The sequence below is a fragment of the Brienomyrus brachyistius genome, chromosome 5 (genome assembly GCF_023856365.1).
Source record: "Brienomyrus brachyistius isolate T26 chromosome 5, BBRACH_0.4, whole genome shotgun sequence".
Taxonomy (NCBI): domain Eukaryota; kingdom Metazoa; phylum Chordata; class Actinopteri; order Osteoglossiformes; family Mormyridae; genus Brienomyrus; species Brienomyrus brachyistius.
In genome coordinates this window covers 24,775,078-24,801,887 of record NC_064537.1, presented here as the reverse complement: position 1 = coordinate 24,801,887, position 26,810 = coordinate 24,775,078, and the positions used below count along the sequence as shown (strand labels likewise).

General features: G+C 40.9%; 3 protein-coding genes across 9 annotated transcripts in view; 2 read left to right on the top strand and 1 right to left on the bottom strand.

Moving 5' to 3' along the window:
* The window catches only part of LOC125741957 (uncharacterized protein C7orf50 homolog), a 90,238-nt gene that overhangs the window by 54,357 nt on the left and 9,071 nt on the right, over positions 1–26,810 (bottom strand). The window lies entirely within an intron of this gene.
* On the top strand, positions 2,686–10,588 carry LOC125741952 (uncharacterized). 3 transcript variants are annotated; one of them, XR_007397944.1, is made up of 4 exons: positions 2,686–2,863; positions 6,339–7,410; positions 9,226–9,534; positions 10,116–10,588. XR_007397944.1 is itself a non-coding variant. In XM_049013520.1 (3 exons), the coding sequence occupies exons 1-2, from the start codon at positions 2,861–2,863 to the stop codon at positions 7,392–7,394; spliced, it is 1,059 nt and encodes a 352-aa protein (XP_048869477.1). In that variant the 5' UTR covers positions 2,686–2,860; the 3' UTR covers positions 7,395–7,410; positions 9,226–10,588. The 3 variants fall into 3 exon arrangements, 1 of the variants encoding a protein (XP_048869477.1); XR_007397943.1 differs by having other exon boundaries at positions 9,226–9,644; XM_049013520.1 differs by having other exon boundaries at positions 9,226–10,588.
* LOC125741951 (G-protein coupled estrogen receptor 1-like) lies at positions 13,918–18,925 on the top strand. Of its 2 annotated transcripts, none has more exons than XM_049013517.1 (2): positions 13,918–14,853; positions 16,614–18,925. In XM_049013517.1, exon 2 carries the CDS (start codon positions 17,042–17,044, stop codon positions 18,131–18,133), a length of 1,092 nt encoding a protein of 363 aa, XP_048869474.1. In that variant the 5' UTR covers positions 13,918–14,853; positions 16,614–17,041; the 3' UTR covers positions 18,134–18,925. The 2 variants fall into 2 exon arrangements, with proteins under 2 accessions (XP_048869474.1, XP_048869475.1); XM_049013518.1 differs by having other exon boundaries at positions 13,918–14,891.

The following is a 26,810-nucleotide window of genomic DNA, read 5'->3' as shown; positions in this document are numbered from 1 at the left end:
TGTCAAGTCCTGACATCACGTTTTAAATCAAGTCTTAAGTCATGTTTCTGTGAATTAAACAAGTCAATTCGGAGACCTTCGTCAAGCAAGTCATCGTGAATCCTTAAGTCAATTCACCATCAGTAACCATGATAAATGTAATAGTGATTTTACACTAACTTAACACATGTAATAGTGATTACTTTAAAGTGTCAACTAATAATTATTTCAGTGTATTAATATTTGCATCTCCCTAAGAGATCAAATAGTAAACAATTCAAAAATAGAAATAAAATTTTATATTTAACTGAAACAGGCATTTGCATAATAAATGTTCAGCAATTCACATCTACAATTCTATTGCAGACTTTGACTTGCAGAAAAAATTCAAAAATCTGTCACACACACTATATTGACCAATACTGTAGCTGTAGCTTAATATAAAATCTTAAGAACTTTTCGTATCTGTAAATAAGTCATGTATTGATAAACCCCATGCAACAGGTGTTACCATGAATAAGTATCTGCAGTCATCACAATTACTGTACAACACTAGCCAGGCAAAAATTAGACAATCATAACAGGATAAGATGTTTAATACAATGTTATAAGTGCAGGTCTTCCACAACAGTAATGTATCAAAGACCAGACAAATCAACAAGCAGGACCTTTAAAGGAAAACTATATAAACACATGAATAAAAGGCTTGAGCATTATTTTGCAATGGCAAAAGGCTTTAAACCAGCACTACAGAGCTTCCTAGCTCTAACCCTATCCTCCTCTCAGAGTGTCAGGAAATCTTAAGAAAATGAGATATCACTAATATAATGTCAGCAAGAGCACAGACATTTCGTGTTAAACTGCTAAATTGTACATTCAATAAGTTACTAGTTTACCAACTTGTCTTCATGAGTATTGAAATGCTGAATGAAATTTGAAGTTGCCTTAAGTGTGTCATATTTCCTTCAAGGTCTGTGGACTGCAATCTTTTTTTTATTTTAACTTCAAACCAGTCAATAATTTTTGGTATCAATGTCGCCATGATTACATCATGCTAGCACACTGAACTGCGTTCACCAACAAATCACTCGTGTTGCATGTCTTGTGGGCGTGTTGTGGCTTCTGTCGTTTATGGGTCACAGGCATCATTTTTGAGCTACTATTAAGAGCAGTCAAACACAATCGTGGAGCAGATATGTCAAATCTCAGATCAACAATATCCAAGCCTAAGTTGAGTATTTTTCATAAATTGGCAAATGTATTCATAAAATAAAATAAGACTCAAGGTCCTTGTTAATGTCATCCTCAACAGAATTTGTGATCACTTGCTCACCTACCAGCAAACAGAGAAGTCTGGTTTCATGTCTGAGTCTATACTTGACCACATCCTGGCATTGAGGATTATCATTAAGCAAACACAAATATCGGCAGAGTGTTTTTTGCAGCCTTTGACACTTTTCTTGAAGCGTTCCACTCAGTTGATCGAGAAGCCCTGTAGGACACCCTGAGACTTTGCGGCCTCTCCTCAAAGCTGCTAGATGTCATGTTTGGCCTGTGTACCAGTACTGTAGGTGCTGTGCAGAGTGGAAGCTCCTACTCTGTTCAATGCTTGCATGGACTGGGTGTTGGGCCGAATCATGGGGTCAAGCGGCTATGAGTTGTCTGTTGGTGAAGAATGATTTACCAATCTTGGCTTTCCCAACGATGCTGTGATGAGAGGTTCACTTACCTTGGCAGTTTCGATCAAGTCAGTAGATGGACTGGGAGAGCATGGGGGGTCTTGAGGTTGCTGAAAAGTGTTTGGTAATCCGAATATCCCTGTAAGAGGATGAAGGTCCAAGTCTTGAGTCCTTGTGCTCCCTGTCTTGCTGTAATTATATTTTTTCTAGTATATGTGTCTGGAAAAGCTTCATTAAGGCAATCATATGAGTGAATAACTCAGCGCAGGTGATTCAACTTAAGGGATTTCTGCAGGGAGAGACAGCATTTGGAATATCAGGGGGTTAAGTAAAACGCAAGGCAGTCTTATTGAAAATCTCCTTCCAGAGATCATAGACTACATCTAGTCTTTACCCAACTGCAGAATGAATAAATGTTCCATCTAGTGGCCAAATGTTTGAGTTGCATCCTTCATTTTGGTTGGTTCTCTCAGCTTGGTCGCTTGCACTGCTTAGCCTGGGCGTCTGCCTCCAGAGCTTTCCCAAATGCTCTCCTCTGAGGCACTATTCCTCACACCACCACCACTGGCCAGAGCTGCACTTCTCTATTCTCTGAAGGCCCAAATCGTGGTTGAAGTATAAAAAGACGCACCACATTCCGGAAAGACATCCACCCACATATTCTCTGTGTTAATACAAAACTCTGCCCTCTTCAGTAATTTGGGGGAAAAAAGCCGTAACCATTTCTGCAAACCAAAGACAAATGGCCAAATAAATAATTAATATAGAGTTTTTGTTAATTGAGACACAAAGGTATATTTGCAGAGCACCGCTTAAATAAAAGGCAAACACTGCACTCAGATTCTGAATTGACATTTTACTGCTACACAGAGTAATCGAGTCAAATTGTAAATGCTCATAGAAATTGACACTTTATATAAAAAAAAATGGGAATGAATCGGAAGTGTTTCGTCCCATATTTTCTGAAGGTAATTTCATGATGATGCCCACAGGACATGAATGTGAGAAAGAAAAAAGGAAGAGGCTGGTCAAGTAAAGCAAAAGTAAAAGTATGCTCCCGCTCTCAAAATACAGCCGCCTCAGAACGCCTAGTCAAGGCTTGCTAACCTTTATGTTGTTTGTGGTGCGAGTATCACAGGGGACGCAGCTTATTCGGCTGCACATGAACTTCGTAGCAAGCAGACCACGAAAAGAACACAACAATGGTAAGTGCAAACGTGTTCCCTGAACTGGTAAAGAGGCGGAAAAAAGGAAGTAGATACATGATAATTCTGATAAAAACACAGCCCAACCCTGCATCATCCTTGGTTCAGAGGCTGATAAACAACAGTGCATGTTAAACCTCTCGTCTTGGAGCCTAGAAAAAGATCTGTGTGTGACGAGATTCTTACAGATCAAAAAAAAAAAACCCCTGTTAGACCAGATAGTGGTGTGGATTTGCCTGAACACCAGGACCACCCATCTTGTATGTTGAGTGAAGCAGTTGATTTATGCGTTTGCAAAAGTATGGGGTTAAAAATGGGCTGCTATACATTTCCTAGTGGCACCAGAGACCATTAGCTCAGAGTAGCAGGAAACTGCTAGCTGCCATGTCTGTTCTCTCTACTTGGCAGAAGACAAAACACCGATTTCAGCAGCGGTTTGTTTTTGCAAATTTTAGTTTTATTTTTAAAGTAGCTTTGTTCATTCTGCCCATGGTCAGTATAAATAAAACTGTGTGTGATGAACAGGTCTTGAATTAGGTCTTGACAATGCAAAGATGTGTAGAGTGACTGTTTTACTGCAGGAAAGACATGCCGTCTGAGACGTACTCGAACCCCACTTGCAAACAGAACCGCGTGACCCCAGCCTGCGCACAGAAACGAAATGCCAATTTTTAGGGTCAGCGGAACCGAAAGAGAAGCTCTTTCTGCAGATGAGAAAAGGGAAAAGAAACATGGAAGGGCATCTCAGAGACAAATCATCACATCTAGTTCTGGGGGGGGGGGTCAGGAGCCACCCTACTGGAGAGAAATGAAAGGGACACATTAATTAATAACTATTTCAAGTAATAAGAGTCAGGTGGACACAAAGGAGCAGCACAAGCTGCTCCAGGGAGGGACTCAAGCATTTTCCATAACAGTGTCCATGAAAGAGAATGACCAGAGAATTTCATTAGGGTCCTTCCAAACTAAAGAGAATTCCATTACAAATGGTGTTAACAGGGCATCACCAAGACCCTCCAGAATGGCTTCAGTACAGCAAGAATCGGTTAACATCAGGTTTTGTTACAGATCCAAATATCGGCATTGGTCCCACGTGTCGGTTTTGGCTGGTATTGCTGGCTCATATTTAAACATCAAATATTCAAAGTTAGCAGCACCAGAGCTAAATACGCAAGTACTTAAATAATCGGGACGACTGCATTGGAGGATTAGCTATTTTCACAGAGAAGTACAAGGGATTTCCTCAGCTCATTCACTAGCTTTCAAAAGTACCGGCCTGCAAGGATTGGCAACCGGCAAAATATTTTAAATTCATTATTAAATTTGATTCAGGAATTGGGCTGTCATTTATCGATAGAATACAAAATATCTTTCTGCTAATTTCTGCCAGCCACCTGGCAATTTTCTAAATTATCGATGTTAGCGATTTGAGACAAAAATCTATTGGTATCGGGCAAAAATCCCAGCACTATCATTAGTCCATTAGAATAGAATAATGGTACTTCAATAATCCCTGTGGAAATTGTGTTATCACCAACTCCATCTTGGTTTCCGTGAGACACACAGACAGATAAGCGCAAGCCTGAGGGTTATGGTGCAGGGTCAGACAGTGTGCAGCCCCCTGGCACCTGGGGGATAAGGGCTCTGCTCAGGGACCCATGGACATGTGACAACTCTGCCGAGACAAGGGCTTGAACCAGCAACCTTCCGATCAAAGGAAGAGGCTTAGCCCACCGAGCCACGCATTATGCTTAAAAATGAACCATTTAGATGCTTTTTTCTTTAGACGGGAGGGAGAGACCCATTAGTGTTTATTTGAGGTATGATCTAGTTACTGGCCCAGCATTTGGTTTATGTTACTTCCGGGCTCATCAAACCACTCAGGTATCACTCAGTCACCATAGAGGACAGGTGCAGAACTGACACACAGAGACACACTCGCTTATACCTATGATTACCACATGTCCCAGGCTCTGTCTGCTGGTTTTAAAAATGGGCATGCAAAAAAATGTACTATATCAAGATTAAAATTTAAAACAGCAATGATTTAGTTTGGCTACTGCGTAATGAACATCATGTGCCTTTGAAACACTGCAAACACGCCATTACATTCATCCACCCACTTATCTTCCATAACTACTTATCCAGTACATAAGCCTAAAGCCTATCCCAGGAAGCACAGGGCAGGAAGCCAGGAAGAGAACACCAGTTCTTCATAGGCCACACAGATAACAAAAGATGACACTGGTCTTACCTAAAGACACTCAGTACATTTACATGCACGGCTAAGTCTACGGCACTATGCCATTTAAATCGGACTACTGTCCTTGTCCCAATATACAGGCATGGGAGGGAAATCGATTAATTGACCTAAGTAGGTAGCGATATGGCTCCTTTCAGCTTGTTAGTATCGGCTTTTTCCGGTTGACTTATTACGCCACATAAAAAAAAATTAATAATGGATGCATGGACAAATTAAATGACAGAAGCTTTAATTGTGATATGGTTGGAAGAGTAGATGCAACAAAATCAGGACAACATAAGAATTGTAAAATATGGTACGGCAGCATGGTATTGGAAATTTTTCAGATATTGCAATGTGATTTTTTTATAAATATTAGGGTATTTATGAAGCAAAAAACAAAAAAAAATTGATAGGTTATTTTTTCCTATGACAGAGATCAAATGTTTTAGTGAGACACATTTCCAGTGCTATAATATTTGTACCAAAGGTAAGAACAAGCCTGATCTTAATCTACCTGACTATTGATGTGAGAATTGGATGTGCATAGCATGCAATGTAGGTATTAATATCGCACGGCACCTCGCGTTGTAATGTCATTCTGCCCCGGTACCCGTTTTTACGCCAGTGGAAAACCAGAACCAGCTGTATTTTTGGTACCTTCTTGAAGCTTCTGCTGTGTACCGGCTGCTTCAGTGACTTCCAGGTCAAAGCCTGGCGGATTGTAGAGCAGTTTGAGTCCGAATGAACGTATACGTGCAAACGCATACCGGGTGTCTCAGTCCGACTTTGAGAATTTCGAAATAGTACAATTCCAGTCGGACTAACACATTTACATGTGCTTCAAAAATCCATTTTTTCTCAGATTACCACAATGATTCAGTTTTCGTGATGTGTATGTAAAAGTACTGACACCTGGAGGAGATCCTCGAAAATGCAGGAAGAACATGCACGCTGCACTTAGTCACAACCTTGACAGCCGCTCCCGAAATCGGATATTACAAAGAGAGACCCATATATTGCAACAATGGCCAGAGATGCTTGGGAAGTGATTAGATTCCTTACAATTTATACATGCAGCTGAATTTCTCCCATAACATACAACACATTTTAAACACTAGGTGGCAGTGTTGCAAAAGCTAATGATGCAGCAAGTAATGTTTTATTTTTCACTATTGGATTTTCAAAGTCTTAACATTCTGCCTTAATGTTAATCCCTTACTCCCCCCTCAGACTCCTACACCTCCAACAACATTGACAACCTTGAAGAGACCTACTAAGCCCACAGCCCATGAGCACATCATGAGCACGAGCACATTCACTACTATGGAGGATTTCATGGAGATAATTAGGGCAAATGACCTAGCTTCCAGTGCCAACTACTGCTACGCACTTTTTGCCGCACTCGGCTTCGCGTCTGCGCTCTTCCTCTACTTCAGCTTCGAGAAATCCTACCGGAAGACCAGGAAGAAATGGACTTGGATGGACAGCATCCTTTGCACCTACTCCATTTGCGAATTCTATGTGATTCTCATCTCCATCTCTTCTCTGGCACACCGGCCCAAGTACATGATGACCACGAACCTCGGCTGTGCCTTCCTGTCCTTTTCCTTCAATGTGGCTTGCCTCATCGGGGCACTCCATCAGACGTTAATGCTGTTCTTCCTCGCGTTTCGCCAGGACTCGTCTATACCTGACCGTCTTCTTAAAGTCCTGGACAACCCTGCTTCATGTGCAGTGGGGATGTCCATTGTCTCGCTCATATTGTCCATAATCCTGGCGGTGCTGCGAGGTCCACATGGGCACCTGGATAACATCGCAGAATGCCAACTAGATGCTAGCCCCTCAGCCACTTACAGAGTTGCCAAGTTCATTATAAGTTTCGTCTTGCCCAATATCATCACAGTGATCCTCTTGGTCATTGGGAAGTGGTCAAACAAAAACTTCCTGCAAAGTCTCAAGAAAAAGGCCATTTTCCCCACGGTCATCCTGGTCACCTTCTTCACCAGGCTTTACTACCATGTCTTCCTATTGAAAACAGAAAGCACACTTGACTTGCCCTATCAGGCGGCCATGATGAGTGTGGCAGAGTATGTGCTCTTCGGCGGTAGTTGCGTCAACCTGGTGCTGGTGCTCTGGCTTCATGAGCCATGCCGGAAGACCCTACAGCACACTGTGGATGACCTGCGTGATTGCATCACTGGACGAGAAGCCAGAAGCCAGGACATGACCCCTCGCGTAGTGATTTCAGAGACACCGGAGAACATTGAGCTTCAGGGACTCCAGTAATAAATCTTAAGCCTTTGTAAGTCTAAGTTTTTTTGTCCCAAAACAATCCCAAATCTTGACTTCAGAGCAATAAAAGTTTGTATTTTTCTTTGAGTATTACTGAGCAACTAATGTGTTAACTGTGCACATCTGGTCAGATGTGCAGAGTTTTTACTGTAAAACAACATCCTGCAGCATGAACTGATCAAGCAAAAAAACAAAAACAAAAACTGGATCATCTGTTATAATTGCCAATATGCTTACTACTGTACAGATTCCTGATGATCAGACTGACCTTTATACAGAATTCTAATGTTAGATATGACTGAACTCAAATTAGACTGACGTTTGAAGGCAAACACAAGGAGACATATGCTTGCATACTGCCTAGCAGAGACATAGAAACTTTTATGTTTAAACATATATAGAAGATATATAGGGGGTGGCTCCGCAGGTAAGGACTCTGCACCCAGGCTCAGCAGAGTGATGTCACCATTGGACCCCTAAGCAAAGGCCCACAATCCACAACTGCTCCAGGGATTGTCTGACCCTGCATCCTCAAACAATATACATGGTCTTGGATAAAAGAGTCTGCTAAAAAATAAAATGTAAATACAGAAGTTCCTTACTTGAATAAAAACAGGCCGCTAAAATTCAGCTGACAGCTACATTTTGTGTAATAATTAAAAACTCCAAAAAAGTCAGAAGCTATGCTTAAAAAAGACCAAGACAAAACACCATTAACGTTTATGTTTGTTATGATGCTCAATGTCATTTTCTTTAACAGCTAACAAAAAGCAAAATCACATTTGTTTTCATACATAGTATAAGAAACAATGCAATTTTATCTGAGATTCATACGCTTGATGAACATAAACTGTCATGTATTGTAATTTGGCACATACTATAATAAAACCAGACCAAAAACAATACAAGCATATATGTACGTACAAGTGCAAAATACATAACTATAGTAAAATGTTTCCCGATTTTTCCTCAAATGCAACAAACAAAATCTAAGTTCAGTTTAAAACAACCTTGTCTGCATGCAAAAATCACGCTGCAAAACATGAAAAACAGGAGAGTAAGAGTGGAAGTTAGGAATGAGTGAAAATGCTTTCCATTTAATTAACCTACAGTACTAATAATGTGCTTTTGTATAAGCTATGAGGACGCCCGATTCAAATACATACTAGAAAGTGCAAGAGATTCTCATTCCCAAAATGTATGGGTTTAAGGGTGGAGTCTTTATGGGTTAAAGGATGGACATCATTTTTAATAATATTGGGTTTCCATGGCCAGAGCGATTCCTTCATTCATAATTCAAGTTATTTCTATATATTTCGCATTCACATATGGTTCTCCCTGATGTCAAAATCAGGCTTGAAAAGATCAATCAAATCATATACATAAATGAAATTGGCAGTCAAAGTAACAGACATATTTAATCTTTATTCTCTTTTTTGTAACAGTGCTAGTATATGTGATGGACCGTAATGCAATTTATGGAAAAACACACAGAAGAAATTAAACAAAATCAACCGCAGGGAGGCTAAGGTTAATAACTTTCCCCAACCACTTAAACATGCTAATCCCAAACAATTAGAATGAGGATTTTTGCTTTCTATATACACAGCTAATTTCAGCTCATGATGTACTTTAAACTCTTCAAAGCTAGTGAATTACTTTTGATAATATTTAAAATAAAAAGCCAATCATAAAATTAACCATCGGAGCTGGACCAAGGTCTGTTTATATCAAGACCGCAGATGGAATTCCTCTTCCAATGTTTTCTTCCTGCCTTATGTTTGTTTTCCAAATTTGCCTGCGGACTATTCGACTCCTGGGAAAGGCGAAGGATGAAGGTCCCCGGCATGCAAAGGCGGCACTGAGCGTTCCCGCAGATGGCCGCCACTGGGGTGCTGAGCACGCACTTCCCGCCACGATTACGTAAGAGCAGCTGAGAGCCCACTGTGCCAGTCGCATTCAGCCAGGCCCCAACACTCATCCAAAGACCCGTACCCTTTCTGTGACCTCACATCAAGCGGATGGCTTCCAAGTCACAGCTCAAGCAAGGACAAGGGACAAGGGAAGAAAACCAAGGTTACAGAATGAGGCTAGCGTCGGCTCCTGGGGAAAACTACGCAAGAATTATCTGCAGGTGACACCCACTCCAAACGCACCTGAAATCCACAGAAAGGCATTCAAGGTTTCAGCAGCCAATCTGAGATATCAATAAATATTATGACATTTGTGTATACTTTGGCAGAGGTGGGTAGTAACGCGTTACATTTACTCCGTTACATTTACTTAAGTAACTTTTTGGGAAAATTGTACTTGTAAGAGTAGTTTTAATGCATGATACTTTTACTCTTACTTGAGTAAGAAATTTCAAGAAGAAACGGTACTTTTACTCCGTTATTTTAAGACATATGTTGCTCGCTACTCGCTACTTTCATTTTAATAATCTGTTATTTGCTACACAGGTGCTTTTTTGTCATACTAGTCCAAGGGTTCTGTCACATGATTCTTTTTCGCCAATCAAATGTAGCTAATAACGCGTCACTCAGTTTCACCAATCAAATGGAGCCATACAGTCACATGACCACACAAAATTTACGCGGCGCCGCACAGAGCAGTGACTGAAAGGAGAAAACAATCGCGCAAACAACGGTGTGTGATTTTGAACCAGAAGAAGCAGAACACCCCTGGCCTCACATTCGATCAATGTTTTCATTGCAGATTATAAGACAGAACAGCTATGTCATACACTGTCTTATGTGTCTGCCTAAGCGTGTCGACATTTCAACCTACAAGAACTCGACTTCGAACTTGAGGAAGCACGTTGCGGTATGTTGTAGTATATGTGTTTTGGCTGTGGATTTTATAACGTAATAACGTCATAAATAACTGTCAAATGTACATTGCTTTTGAGTAATTTATCACACTGCAGCCTCACAGACAGACACACATACACACACACACACACACACACACACAATGCACAGCCTGTTCCTCCGTATAATCCTATTGTTATTGTTACGATGTTATTAGCATTTCCTGTGGTTGAATTTGCTTTAATTTCTGTTTGTTAATATTTTGTCATTTTGTGAAAACGTTATTGTTTTAGTTAAAGAATTTGCATTGCTATTTTGTTTTTGTCTATTTGACTACATTCATGTTCTGAAACAATAAATCAAAAGTTACTCAAGTTACTCAATACTTAAGTAGTTTTTTCACTAAGTACTTTATTACTCTTACTCAAGTAATTATTTGGATGAGTACTTTTACTTGAGTCATTATTCTAAAGTAACTATACTCTTGAGTACAATTTTTGGCTACTCCACCCACCTCTGCACTTTGGAATGCGTTTGTATTTGTTTTTCATTATCGTCAATGGGAGTGCACAGCACAGAGAAATGCGTGTAGCAGTACATATTCAAAATGCACTGCAACGCAGAGCACTAGTGGGAACATCTAGCTGCATTCTAGTGAATTGCAGAATGCGCACGTTGATGAAAATTGCAATGCACATAGTGGGAACGAGCCCTTAGCTGGCCATCACAATCAGCATACAGTATATGCTAATGAAAAACTACCTTAAAAAGGTCATAAGAGATCCAAGCCAACAGCAAGACAGGGCTGACAAATGATTACCTCCCACCCACCAATTGTGAAAACTGCACCACAGTTAGTACATTTACATGACATTAGAAAACCAAAATTATAGTGTTAGTCCAACTAAAAACGTACTTTAAAAGTACATGTACACGTTAGTCCGTCTGAAATCATGCTAAATTGAATTTCTTGAAGTCAGACTAAGACACTCAGATAATGCAATTGAGAGTCGATGTACTCCTGCATGTACACGTCCAATCAGACTCAACCTTGCCTAGGCACTTTACACATGTTCTACAGTTTTCCAATGGGCTTTGACCCGGAAGTAACAGAATAAGCAAAAGGCATCTGGCTGCAGGAGGGACCTGAGAGCGTGTGTCCTCTGTCAGCAGGCCAGGTGCCCGGGGGGTGGGGTCTGCCTTCAGATAACACCACAGCCACAAGGAATAGCATACACCTCATTTATTTAAAAAGAAAAAGTTCAACATACAGCATGTACAAAAAGTACTGCGCTGTAAAACTGTTCAATTCACTGCTCAACTGAAGGGCACTTTCCCACTGCACCAGGTACGTACTTTTGTTACAGTACTTAAAGGTGCTGGTTTTCCACTGGCGTAAAAACTGGTACAGGCTCCGAATGACATCACAATGCAAGTTGGGACATTTTGGGACTTTGCTTCTTGTTAGGCTGTCCTGATCTTGTAGTATCTGTTCTTCCAATTAAAGCTTGTTTCGCTTCATTTGTCCACGCATCCATTATTATTCTTATTCCTTTTTACATCTGTGAACCAATCAACCGGAAAAAGCCCAATACTAACAAGCTGAAAGGAGCCATATCACTACCTATTGTAGCGGAGTCAAACATGTTTCGGTCAATAAATTGATTCCCCTCTCATGCATGTATACTAGGACAGTGGCAGTGGTCCGATTAAATGGCCTAATCGAGTCATAACAGTAGTCCGAATTAACCGTGCCTGTGAACGTACTGACTGGCACAACTAGGGGTGGCAGAGAACTCAGTGTCACCAACAAGCTTCAACACTGATTCAACATGCAAAGCTGGCCAAAATAGCATTGACGGGGATCATCGCAGTCTGACTGTGCTGCACACACCAGTGTGAAAGGCAGTCACCAACTCTCATGCACAGCCTCTGAACGGCCCAAAATCCGCTTGTTGTGTTACAGGCTTTAGAAAGACCCAACAACTGAGAAAGTGATTTCCATCTGTAAGTCAAATCAGTCACCAAACCAGGAGAATACCAATTCAGAATGAATACGCAGAATACTCTGTTTCAAGGGCAACCTTGACAACCTGCAAAGGACACATCACCATATTCACACTACAAGCGTACAAAGCTACACAAATCAATATGCAGGAGAGTAAGGCAGTTGTGAGCATTTTCTGGTACACAAATGTTGTGCATGGCCGATGAATGTATTCATGAAATATGAGTTAAAGTACATAAAAATTAGTGTACATTACAGTTTCAAGTAAAATCTAAGCAAATGAGACAAATCCCAGTAGATCCAAGTTCAGTGCAACCAGATTTCTCCTGCTTTCAGAATCCAGCCTTGAATACCACAACGGCCATAAATCAGCAGACATTCCCTCTGTGAATCTGGGGCCGGCGTCCTGATGCATGCTGGAAATGGGCAGTGCTGAGGGAAAGATGTAAAGCAGGTGGTCCAGCAAAGGGCAACAGTCTGGAGGCTGATGAGGTACCGTCAGATGGACCATTCCTACGAAACACTCCAGTGAGGACAGCATGAACTCCAAGTGCAAGCTGCTCTGTGCACAGTCACGCAGTGCAAAGCCAGCATGCGCGATCGACGGGCCGTCAGCATGAATAACATATTGTTGTCCCCCACCCCATCGATGTCCTTGTTTATCTGTCTGGGGGGTGATTATAAATAACCCCTGAGAATTTTTATTTTACTTTACTGAGGTGACTGAGTGAACCACCCACTCCTGTTTTAATGAGTCAGGGGTATTTGCATAACATTCGGATTTTACAGCAGAAAAAGAATAACCCCCCCCCCCAATCCCCGCTGCCCTACCTAGGATTTTCATCAACGCACACAAGAATGTAGACAACAGTCCAACAGAACTATGGTTTAAGTCCATAAAAGAGAGAAGCCTACAAACACTGATGACTATCCCCCCTCCTCCCAAAAAAAAAAACATGTATAAATATGAGTCTTTTTAAAAAAAAAAAAAATTTTAAAAAACACGCTGGCCAGCTAAAGAGCGTCCATGCAGGTGGACTGAAACAGTTTGGTTTGTGTTCAGGTCCTTTGCATCATCTGACCATTACACACTATGGGAGCAGAATCCTCTTCAGGGCACAAGCAGATTAACTTGCTTAGCTTTTAATTTAGCAGGCAGGAAAAAAACATAATGAGCGAAAATTTCTGCGAGACCTCACTGTAACCCAATTAAGACAACATTAACTGTTTATCTTTGGGAAAGGAAGTAGACATAAAGGGGAGTATTCATCTAAATTATTCGGAGATATAGCTTAATATTGTTAAGCAATGGGCAATTAAGTAATGTGGAGAAAGATGTCAGAAAGCATAAGACTGCAAGAAACTGCAACCACAATATTGAAAGGTTCTGTTCAGCTTTTAAAGCTGTGCAGTATTAACAGAGTATACAACGGAGCTCAAAGTATGGATAGATAATTAATGTGATGCAAATTGCTTTAATAGACATATTACTAATGTGCTTACAGAACCTGCCAGGCTAATGAATAACACAAAGCCTTTGTGTACTTAATTTATTCAAATAAAATCCCACCTGAACATTCAACCATCCATTGTTAAATCACTAGTCCAACAGACATGGGGATGGTGGTAAATTATATTCAGGACACACAAGAAATCAAATTAATCAAATTAATCATTAATTTTGTTTAAGTCCAGGGAATCTTCGTGGGACAACCACCTATGTACACTAAATCAATTACTTCGTGACTTTTTAAAAAAATAAAAAAAATAATAAAAAAAACAGTGTGCAGAAGTATTATTTTCTTGTTTTTTTGTGCAGCTTTGTCAAATATAGTAGGCTGTTATTAGGAAAGTCGCTGGTTTAAACCCCAGGGTTGGCAGAGTGAGCAAGGCCCTTAGTGTTGGGCCCTTAATCCCCAACTGCTCCAGGGGATATCTGCTAGATTCTGTTGCTTTGGAGAAAAGTGTCTGCTAAACAGATAATAATGCAATAATTGTGCTGATAGTACATTTTGCTAATGCTAATGATGCAACCCCTAAGTTTAACCCAGGCCAGAGTGAGAAACTTGTAATTAAAAACTAGAAAGCATTAGGCCATGCTGAATTGTTAATAGTTTTTTTTTTGCCTGAATTGAATTAACAGAGGTCAACGCGCAGCACTCATTTTCACACTTTGCCGCAGCAGACTGTCAGTGGTCGGCACCCTGCCATCAGCCAAGGTGTACCGACACTCCCAATAAGCTCCCCAGCATGCGCGTGTTCCTTATTCAGGATCCGTGTCCAGCCCTGTTCCTTTTAAGTTCTTGGGAACACAGAGAGAGGAAGGGATGAGGAGAGGAGGGGCAGGAGGGAGCCGGGGGCTGCGTCTGTGGGTCAAAACAACCAGCAGCCCTTGGGAGGCAGTGAGGCTCTGTGGCTGGGAGTGGCTGGATACATGTCCCTCCTCTCTGGGCCGGGCAGGGCTGGGCTGGGCTGGGCTGGGCGGAGCAGCAGGTGGCAGACAGTGCAGGGCCATGACCAGCTCCAGTGGCTCGGTAACAGCACTCTGACCATGGGAAGCGCAAAACCCGTAGCTCTTCCCCAACTCCCGTACCAGAGAACCTGACCGGATCAACCTGAGCTTCGTGACAGAAAAGTAAGGCTTCCCTTCGCATTTTCACGATGAAGTTAAGAGTAAGACTATACTTTATTCTCTTATTCACGGGGGAAATCATACTCATAGCACTATATCGGAGCTCCAAGATCTGACAGTTCAAGGAGAGTAAGAGTGCAACAGGGGGAAACTATCAAAGAAGATTAATGCTGATAAAATGAGTCTGTGTAAACCGAAATGTCAGGTGTATAAACATCTGTTCCATCAGATTCGGGAGAAGCAAAGTTGTCTATATCCTTAAAGCAATCAGGGCCAGAGTATAGAACTATGTATAACTTTATAGAAATATGTATAATAAATGAAATCTCATGGCCTGGTCCCAGCCAGCACCCTCCGTATATTTGGATAAAGTGAAATTCTACATTCGTGGGAAATTATTGTGGTTCGTTTGCTCATACTTGATTCTCCTTCTTATTTAGACTCTTTGGAATTATTATACAATACATGGTAATTGTTTATATATTTACCTAATTAGTGCTCTTGAAAAACATCATTGGAGGTTGAAATGTGCAGCCGGATCAAAGCAATCCAAGACTGAGATTACCACTGCGACGACATGTTCGTATTAATGCAAGTATGCAAGTAGTTAATGATGCCCGATAAAGCAAAAAAACATTCATCAAAAACCCTAACCCTATTCCATAAGTAACATACCATATTTTCATGCTATGAAAAGACATCAGTCTTTCAATCAATAATTCTTTTAGTAAAATTTTGATCTTTAAATTTCATGGTGATAATTCTGTATTAATTATAGGTCGATCACTTCATGTGGTACTAATGATTTTAATGGAATACCACGCAATATTTCAGAACCCCCAAAAAGTCCCCAAAAGGATCTTGGCAAAAACATTAATACAGCCTAGGAGTTTCAATTTTCTTCACCAAAAAATAGCCAAAGAAATGGTTTGATACGAAAAAAAAAACTTTCATATATCAGCTGAAATGTATTACCACATACAAATAGCAAATATCTGCAAATATCGATAGCAAATATCTGGTTTAATTGAATCAAATGAAATGCAACTAGCAAAAACTATATCCAAAGAGGATTTTCAATACTACTTGACATGTTTATGTTAGTCAGATATTGTAAGAGGATATTGGTGCTTGTAAATAAAAAAAACAGCCGGGTCCAATCGAAAGTTTTTGGGTCTGTTTATGCTGCCCATGAAGGAAAATTTTGCCCATTAGACAGTCAATGTTTTCTAATTATTTCCATTATCATTAACAACAATACTTACACCAGAACATCTTACACAAGAGGCACATTAGAATTGTTTAAGCTGCTTCAATGCATCTACTTAATGCGTCTAGCTTGAATTTTAAAAGGTGTCTGACTGGGAGGCTAAATCAAAGCCAACGTAAAAATGGATCTACCCTTAAAAACGCGATTAACTTCACCACAGTAAATGTTCACTAATAATTAGAGCTTGGCACAGAATCTAGGGCAAAAGCCACTGCAATCATATAACCGCTGTTTTATGTAGCGTATATTGCAATTATAATTTAAGACAAGCTCAACATCAGTTGGTTATCGATCATCCAGTAGTCTGAGGGATGCTCTTTTCTAATGTGCTATAAAGATTTGGAATGATGAGCCATTAAAAACAAAAACAAAAACACATTCATTGCTGGTCAGACTTCAGTTCATGATCGTTCAGCTCAAAATAAATAAATGAAGGTGAACAGGCAGGAAATGGTCCAATAAATCTACCCGTATTTTCTCCCCTTTTCACCAGATCAAGTGTTGTATTTTGGTCAAAAGGCCCTCATGTGATGCACCAACAGAGAAATGTACTCGAGGGATTAAGCAACGTTTGGAATTTGGCTACCTCACACCCAGGATGCAAATGTACAGCACAAGCTCTGAGGACACCACCTGAAGCTTTGCACCATGGATCAAGTCAGTCCAGCAGGCTGAGAGGGTCTTAAGCGATAGCAAGAATAACCAAGAGTGATCGAACTATGGAACTGCTTCTCTACAAAGTGGCCTGTCCAAGTACTAACAGTTAAGCCATATTATTCAAATGGGACCTATGCAGTACATGAAATGAAAGACTGCGGCCAATATGCCAGCGTTACCGGCATGAGGGGCCCATCGACAAAAACAACTGAGGATTTATAAAAATTCAAGAAATAATCATGGAAGCTTCCGACTAAATGACCTATGTTGTCAAGAAAAAAAAAACCCAATATGGAAACACGCACACCACCTTTAATGATATTTTATGAAAATGACACCAAGCAGCTAAACATTTCATCCAACTGCAGCACAGCAATCTTGACAGGTGACAAAGACACCTACCAGTTCTATATCATAAGCCTCTTTCTGTCCTGCCTCTACACCATCTTCCTGTTCCCCATCGGCTTCATTGGGAACATCCTCATCCTGGTAGTCAATCTCAACCACCGAGACAAGATGACCATTCCAGATCTGTATTTCGTCAACCTGGCTATAGCGGACCTCATCCTGGTGGCCGACTCCCTGATCGAGGTCTTCAACCTGAATGAGAGCTACTACGACATCGCCATCCTTTGCACTTTCATGTCCCTCTTCCTGCAGGTCAACATGTACAGCAGCATCTTCTTCCTTACGTGGATGAGCTTTGACCGCTACGTGGCCCTGGCTAGCACAGTGAGCAGCAGCCCGCTACGGACCATGGAGCATGCGAAGCTCAGCTGCAGCCTCATCTGGGGGGCCTCCATTCTGGCCACACTCTTGCCTTTCACCATCGTGCAGACCCAGCACCGGGGCGAGGTGAATTTCTGCTTCGCGAACGTCTTTGAGATCCAGTGGCTGGAGGTCACCATCGGCTTCCTGGTGCCGTTCTCTGTCATTGGCCTATGCTACTCACTTATCGTCCGCATCCTCATGCGTGCACAGAAGCACCGAGGCCTCTGGCCCCGGAGACAAAAGGCTCTGCGCATGATCGTGGTGGTGGTCTTGGTGTTCTTCATCTGCTGGTTACCTGAGAATGTCTTCATCAGTATCCAGCTGCTGCAGGGCACAGCAAACCCCCTTCAACGCAGCGGCACCACGCTGTGGCATGACTACCCGCTGACGGGCCACATTGTCAACCTGGCCGCTTTCTCCAACAGCTGCCTAAACCCCATCATCTACAGCTTTCTGGGGGAGACCTTCAGGGACAAGCTGCGGCTGTTTGTCAAGCGGAAGGCCAGCTGGTCAATTCTCTACCGGCTCTGCGACCACACCCAAGACCTGCAGCTTCCCATCCGGAGCGGGGCCTCGGAGGTTTAACTTGAGCAGCCAGTGTGGAAAGCATCTTTGCCGAGAAGCATGCCGATCACAGTCGCCATGGAAACGAATCATGTAGGTTAGCATGAGTACCGGACAATCGTCTGAACTTCAGATGTGTTAAATTAACACATGCAGATTCTGTGTGGACAGAGGGTAATAATTGTAGGGGAATTACACCCAAAAACAGCGTCATGTTTGTTGTATTCATCATTAGGAAAATTAAAACACATTTAACAGAAATGCACTTTGAACAAAGAACTCCACACTTTGTGTCCCAAATAAAATGTGTACAGTTTAAGATGTCTTCAGTTCGTTTTAGACGTCTATGAAAAGTGGAATGTACGCGCTCTGCAAACTGTCAGTATTTTTATGATGTCAGTATGAATACCTGTCGTTTCCTGTAAATTCATATGCTTAACTTATTGAGACAACCTTCCTACATTTGTGACATTTACAATAAAAGCGGGAACCCCCAGTCACTTCCAGATTTCTATTCATTAGTGTCCCAAATTCTTGCTGCGATGAAAGCGTTAATTAACAAAAAGTCAAAGGCAATAAAAATGAGGGAGAGAAACTATACATTTATCACAGACGTTACCTTTAATGAAGCCATAAACATGAACAGTTTTTGTGTATAATGGAACTAAACGCCAATATTCTGGTTTAAAAATATGAAACATGAGTGTTCAAAGCTCCTGTCTTAGACAGGCATCCCTTTTATATTTTTAAGACTCATACTGTACTCTATGTAGTCAGTAAAATTTAAAAAAATAATGATGATACTTCTAAAATGATGATCAGCGCTTCTTTGAGTGGTCTAATAGTTTGTACCTATGATGCAAATTAAAAAGAAAATTAAATCTTTTTTAACCTGTTCCCAAATAACATAACTATATACAGAGCCTGACAATTAAATGACCACATATGTTTGCACCAGAGGTGGAGACTGGAGTTTTTTGGGGAGAAAAATGTGTAAGTGGCCCTCAACTTTCAAAAACTATTAAACATCTTTAACCCTCCGCCTTTTTTTGTCAAAAACTGCCAGAGCTTAAAAAGGGTCAGAAATTTAACAGTTAGCAAACCATATTTTTCACAGCTCTAAGAATTACTAAAAGTACAGCACACTTCAAACAGAGCATAAACATCATACACACCTGGCACTTTGCTTTGAGCGCAAGCTTTTAAAATGTACTACACAGCGATGTCCAATCTAACACAAGACTGCGGCCGAGCAATCAGTCTTTTGTGAAGCCCCGCTTCACGTCCATATAAACACAAAGAGGAGGAATGGGGAGCAAAATCAGCACAATTTGACAAAAAAGAAAGAAATAATAAAATATCGGTGCCAACTGGAAAGATGGATGGGCATCCAATATTTAACTTAGACAAGGAGAGAGTGAAAAAGCTTTACTTTTTTTTCAGCACTCTGGGTTTACAGAAATGTCAAGACTTATTCACAGCATGCAGAAAATCCCAATAGCTCACCTGCTCGACTGGAGGTCACTTAGCAACAAAAAAACACTGTCACAAAGGACAGGACTCACGATTCGCACGGACATACAGAAGTGCTCAGGAGAGCAGGGCTACAGAGTCACCATCACAATAGAGTTTTTTTTTTCCCCTTTTCGAGTCCACAATAAACAATTCACACACATTGTAAGGTAAAATGAAGAGGACACATTTTAAAATGTAAGGTAACATAACACAGATCTCCAACAACCATTCACCCATCTTCTAATCGCTGATCTAGGTCAAGGCGTTTGAAGCCTGGAGTCTAACCCAGGTACCACAGGGCACAAGGCTGGGGAACCTCCTGGAAAGGATGCAAGTCCATCATAGGTATTAATAATTCAGCCACAGTTACTTCCTTTTATTTAAGTAACTATACTTTTATTTAAACAGCTGCTCAATCAAAAATTAAAATGGTTTGTTGCTGCTTTTATGTTTAAAAAAATCCCAGACCCCAAAGTATGTGGGCTGTGGCAGAGGTCAACCCCATTGAGATTAAGATGGGAAAAGGATTCAGCTTATTTCCATAAAACCACAAATAATCCAAACGTTAGGCTGCCTATTTAACATTTCAATAAAAGGTCACATTTTACGCAAAGTCCACGCATGGCTAGACTGTAGAGTGTAACCGCACACTGTGTTGGTGATACAGACTTCAGAGCTGCAGACAAAAGGGAACGCTTTCTGTGATGAAGGACATTAAATGCAGCAAGACCTTAACTGCTAGATGCCAAGGTTATAGAGGACTTCATTTGAAGTGGTGAGGATACATAATTTGCCTTTAAAAACAGGCATCGACTGCAGACTGATCATTGCAATTAGAATAGTGAGGGAAAGACAGTAAAACTGACCAATATTATTCCACTGAATAGGTATAATAGCTACTTTTTGGGGAAATTTAGAGGTCATAGTAGTCCTCACTGTCCTAGCCGCATGTTTTGTCCTCATCTTCCCCGTGTTAAAGGACAGTCAACAGATTCTGTCTGGAGTGTGCAGGTAGACATGCCAGGGGTACGGGTTAAATCACAGGGAAGGATGTGCCTGCAAATGGTGTGCATGTCACACTGAGGGAGTCTCACTCAATTACAAAATGCATGGGAAATCCTGCCTGGCCCGTGATGATACAATGGAAGATGAGTAGCGTGCAAGTGGTCCATCCCAACGGCCATTGGAAAGAGAAGCATGCCTCAAAGATTTTATACAGTTCTTCCCTATACAGAGAATGCAGACACTCCAGAAGTGGCTCTCTGAGCCTTTTTGCCTGGCTTTGATATCGTATCATGAGTGATCTTTCAAAATACAAAACTTTGGACCAAATCATTCTGTAAATTGTAGATAAGCTCACTCACCAGACCCTGACCCCATATTCGGTGTTTATGTCCCACCACCGCGAATATTTTTACCCTTGGTTAGATTCCGTGGTCTCACCCTTAAGCAATGAACCAGACCAGAGGCACTCTCTTTGGGAGGAAGGACTTGGTTTCCAGACAATATTCTGTGATGCAATAGATGTTGCTGCACACAGCTTTTTCAGCACACAGACCAATGGAAACTCACTAACAGCATTGAGACTGAAGCAGGATGGGATGATATGAGGGCATTTCTGTATGGAGTAAAACCTGCAGAAGTAAACTGGGCCAAAATTACCTCTTACATGAATGTAATCAAGATGCAAAACTCGGAGTTTTGTATACTCAGAAATTTCCAAAAGAAATTAAAAATTCCAGGGATGAAAGTTGGAAACATGCCCGATATAAACCATGCGTGGGAAAGTGTCGGTATTGCCATAAACCCGGACAATGGGTTCACGAGTGCAGGCAAAAACTCAGATCAAAGCAGTGATGATGACTTGGACAACAGATTAACAGCTCAGCACAGAGAAGAAAGAAGCACTGCTCAATGTTGCTGAGCCACAGGGAAATTAGCATCTGCTAGAGGTGGTACCTCAAAAAGCAGATGGACGCTGTGTGTGTGCAAATTAAACAATGGTCACTACACTATGCCTACAGACCACAAGCATTAGGACAAATAGAAAGCATGAATTAAGTGATCAAGGAATGCTTATCAAAATTACATCAGGAGGGACTCCCCTGGCCAGAGGATCTGCCTATTGTGTTCAGTAGCATCCATGCAACACATAAGGAAATTGGACAGAACCCCTATGAAGAGATCACGGGCAGGCCCAAGTAGCTCAGTATAACAGACCTCGAACTCAGCCTCGGCACATCTGCTGGTCCTTATGCAAGGCCCTTAACCTCCAGCTCCCTGGGCACCGCAACAGGTGGCTGCCCTTCGCGGCCAGCTCACTCTACATGGACCAAGTTGGGGGAAGCGTGAAATCAATTTCCCCACAGGGAAGAATAAAATATCAATTATTATTATTAACCCAAACTTTTATTTTCTTTTATGTATTATGTGTATTTCTAAACTTCTTAAAGTCCCTTTATATTATGATTATAAATGATCACGGGGGAGAAATTGTAAGATTTTGCTATTACTTTGATATATTACTGGTTGTTCTCTTGGTTTGTAACACAGAAATCCTAGCTTGTGTGGCCTCCTTTAATAGTAATAATAATAGTAATTAGAACACCACCCTGCCCTCACTCCCTATTGGGACCAAAATGCAAGGTGCTATGCAATGCAAATCAACTTGCAAAGGCTGAGCAATCAGGCTGCCACAAGGTAGGATGATCGAGGAACTGAGCCGTTCATCACGATCTTCTGGTTCCTGCCTGGCTGTGATCAAACATGGTCCATTGTCTTAGACTCTGCAAAACAGCTGGTATCACACACAAGTTAGGAGAAGAAGGTTGTGCGTAACATCTACTGCACCAGAAAACACCACCTAGAAATAAACTCCTTCCTCCCAAAGGGAGTGTCTCTGGTCTGGTTCACTGCTTAAGGCTGAAACAAAATTCAACACCTTCCACGAGTCTAAAATCAGTTCTGCGTTCCCTGACTGTTTCCCCTCCTTCCTGTGAAACAGGAGAAGCCAAATAGTCTCCATTCCTTCTTAACGTTCCCAAAGCATTTCAATCTGTTTGAGCAAAATCTAACACTAAGCATTTTGAATCCAAAACATAATATTGATTCCAAACTTTTATGGGCAAATCTAAGATTATATATATATATATATATATATATATATATATATATATATATATATATATAAATAAAATTCATACCCACAGAGTAACAGTGTAAGACTAGTACATCACGAACAGAACTCAGCATTTATAGATTATGTAAAGAAGTTGAACATTAACCTGCTGATTGTTACATTCTGTTAAAAATTCTATGCGATAAGAACGTTTATGTTAAGATTCTGTTCTCAGAAGGATCATTGTCATTTGGCAAAGTACATACATCAGTACATGTACCTTAGTCTTGCTGTAAAGACAATGTTCCACTCCATTTCTCAAACAAACTGCGATCATTTCACTTCCTTGAGTTCAGGACTTAAGCATTTATTCAGCTGTTAAAGCACTAAAGATGGATTTATAAATCCATATTCTATGCATATATTTTTAATATAAACACACACACATATACACACACACACATACAAAAATATTTCCATTGTTGTGTTTAAAGACATTCTTTTTACTTGTACGTTTTAAATTTATACTTGCAGAAAACCGTAACAAAACAGCATTTTGGCCACCTTGTTCTTTCTCTCCTGAGAACGATAAGAAAAGCAGTTACATGCTAAGATGGACGTTCCTTTGCTCCATTCTCTAAAGAGAAGATGGTAACTGCTTATCACCATGGCAACAGAAAATAAGGGACAACATGAGTAAAGGGTATAAGCCACCAGAATGGGGGACACAGGACTGTCTTCTGGCAACCCTCAGCATATGAACTGAAACAAAAGTAAACATTAAACATTCTGAATGATAATAAAAATGGATGAAGCACAGACTTATTTGATAAGTGTCAAGTGCTCTTAACAATATTCATATCTTGTCAAACCTAGTTCTGGGATATCTGCTTCTTTCCCAGCTGTCTACAAGCATTTAGCTTTTTAATTAATTCATATGTTGCTTCAAAAGCAATGAATTGGAGGCACTACATTGGCGTAATCTGCAGCACAGCACACACTGGTTTGATTCCTTGGAGATTACATTAAATCTATATTTCTATAATATGCATTTAATTATCATAACGTGTTACCAATTTTATGCAACACGTTCATCTTATTTGCAAAAATGCTGCAAAGTGGTGTCAGTCACATACTAATATACAATATAGAGTTTTTATATTAGGGGTGTGTGTGTGTGTGTGTGTGTGTGTGTGTGTGTACACTACCAGTCAAAAGTTTTGCACACACAGATTTTCTAGTGTCATTTTTCTTAGCATTAACTAAAAATACACTCAATATTCTTTGCCAACAAATAAATTTACAATATGTTTGCCATTTGTGTACCTTCACTAGCAAGAAAATGTCATATCTTCGATTCATCAAAGTAACCTCCTCTAGCAGTTATAACAGCAGAGAAAACTACAAGGGACATTAAATACTGTCTCATGGGAAGAAACCGTTAACTACTGCATTTGGAGTTAAAAGGACAGCTTAGAATTTGACTAAGCTGTTACCACACAACCATTTAATAGGATGTCAAACATACACTATTACATAATCTTTCCCTGTTATAATGGAAACTTGTTTTATTTGACTTATTCCCTCGCCTTTCCAATGCTTATAGTTATATGCTTATAGTTATATGCTCCAAAGTTGGTTTTTCTATGTAAATAGAGACCATCCATTCATTTCTATGGGACAAACCCTAATCCCAATCACGACACCCTTAACCCCTACCCAGCCCTAACCTTAACTGTAACCAACCAACCAAAATACAAGACTTTTGTTACTTTTACTTTTTTGATTGCATTCATAGATTTTTATTAAATTGATGTTATCCAGATGGGGACCTGAAGAAGTGTCCCCTAAAAGTAAGGAAGTTTCAGGTTTTACCGCACTTTGGGGACATTGTAGTCCCCAAATGTGATCTATGCAAACCATCACTCTCTCTGTCACACACACACACACACACCCCTGCAGACAGACTTCAGAGATGCACTGCTGTGACAGTAAATGCCGGTGACAGTAGTGGACACAGCAGTAGACCACAGGGCCTGTGCAGTCTGGGAAAACCGCAAGCAAAAACCCACGACTGTTTTTCCAGCTGTGATGTCCCAGCCTGGGAAATAAGCAAAAGCATTATTTAAATAACTGGCAGAGGGGAACCGGTGAAAATGTCAAACTCGTAATAGCACATTCTGCCAACCTCAATCGCTGCATTTTCCTGAAAATAAGCCCCCAGAGGCAGCTTGTGCATAAAAAAGGGTAATGACAGAATCTTAGAAAGCTTTTGGATAAGTGGCACTAAACCTTTGTTTAAGAGAGCAACAATTTTTACAACCTGGCTGATGCAAGAGGTCATTCTTAAGTATAACCTCATGAACATCTAAGTGGAAGAGGTTCAATAACAATTAACAAATCTCCACCTTGCATCCACCTACATAACACTCTCTTAGGAAGTCTAAGCACACCGTGGCCTTTAATGAAAATAATGAACCAACGTATTTGTTGTCGAAATGTTCCATCACCTACACATGCATGGAGACTTTCCGAAAAAATGAAAGCTTCTTAAAACAGAAAAGACTGTGGTTTCAGAGGTAGGAGGCCCTCCTGGGATAAGAAAAAACCTTCTGTAGGCCTATGGAAATGGCGCAGAAAGGATCTGGCTGACCCTGGTGGGAAGGCCGTGATGGGCGGGAAGAAAAGCTAACCATACAGGTCGGCAGGCATCGGCCTATGCAACTACCGTGAACATATATTTTTTGAACTTGGAAAGCTTGCCAACGTTTTTGAAAACAGTACATGAAATAAAAGGACACCTACTTGCCAGGTCTTTACCTTACAGCATGAGTACATTAAAGGCAGCGACTCTCTCTCTGGCTGTTATAACTAAGTGATCAAATTAGTGAACAGGCTGAGCCTGGGTTCCCACAAGATTCAAGAAATACATCTGTTACATGCACAGCTATACATGGGGGTTCTGGCTGTTGTGAAACCTGCAGTCTCGGAGGTGCCTAGACGATGATCACGGTACTTGACAACACATTAGGCCCCGGGCCTCGCACCTCACTGCTCTTGCATGAGATGTCACGTAGCATGATTCAGCATGAGTGGCCGGAGTGTCAAACTGCCAACAGAGGTCCCCCTCCCCACCCCCGGATACAAAGTGGACAAAAAGCAGCCTTAAGCTCTTCACCACTTTGATTTCTCTTTTTTTTTAATCCAGCCAAACCCATTAGAGCTTTATGTTCTGTTACCGTTCAGAAGCCTATTTATTATTTCTGACAGTTCGGTTCCATGCACATTAACGGTGACGTGCAGTTAAACACATGTTCAACAGCAGTGCATCCAGAAAAAATTAAACTAATGACTATTATTTTTATTGAACTGCATAGGTGTGTTGCACAGCTTAAAGTGGAAGATAACTGGCTATGAAAAAGATACAGCTTAATGACAGCAGGTCAGCTGAGGACAGTTTCAGGGCTCCAAGCTGCATGGTAAGTCTAATTTTAGATACAGTTAACAAATAAGCTTTTATTGCATTATGACGGTTTCTAATCAATAAATGATAATAAATAATAACAATAATAATAATAATAATAATAATAAACCATTAGAAGGTGCATCAGCGGCTGTAAATTATAAGTACGCCTTTGAAGGATATTAATAGGCAAACAATGCTATGTAAAGACACACTGATAGGATCAGAATTGAAAAATAATGGGAAAATGCAAGACAGCTTGGTGATGCGAAACAGAAAGGCCGGTGGCAGAGAACAACTGGTCTCCATTAGCCACAGGGCACATGGCTACCTTTACCAATTAGTGCACAACTTGACAGGTGACAAAGAAGTGTGGGCAAGCAGTATCAACAGTACAATCCAAACACGCCGCCAAACAGACCCATATGTCGTCGCCCCCCCCCCATGATTTTTAATTTTTTTTGCTTTCCTTGGCCGATTGCACCCATCAGTATTTCACAACACTCTACTAGTGCAAACATGACAAGAAAGAGAGAGGACCAATCAATGCCCAGGATAAATATCATAGACACTTTACCCTGTGTGATTTCATTGCATAAATC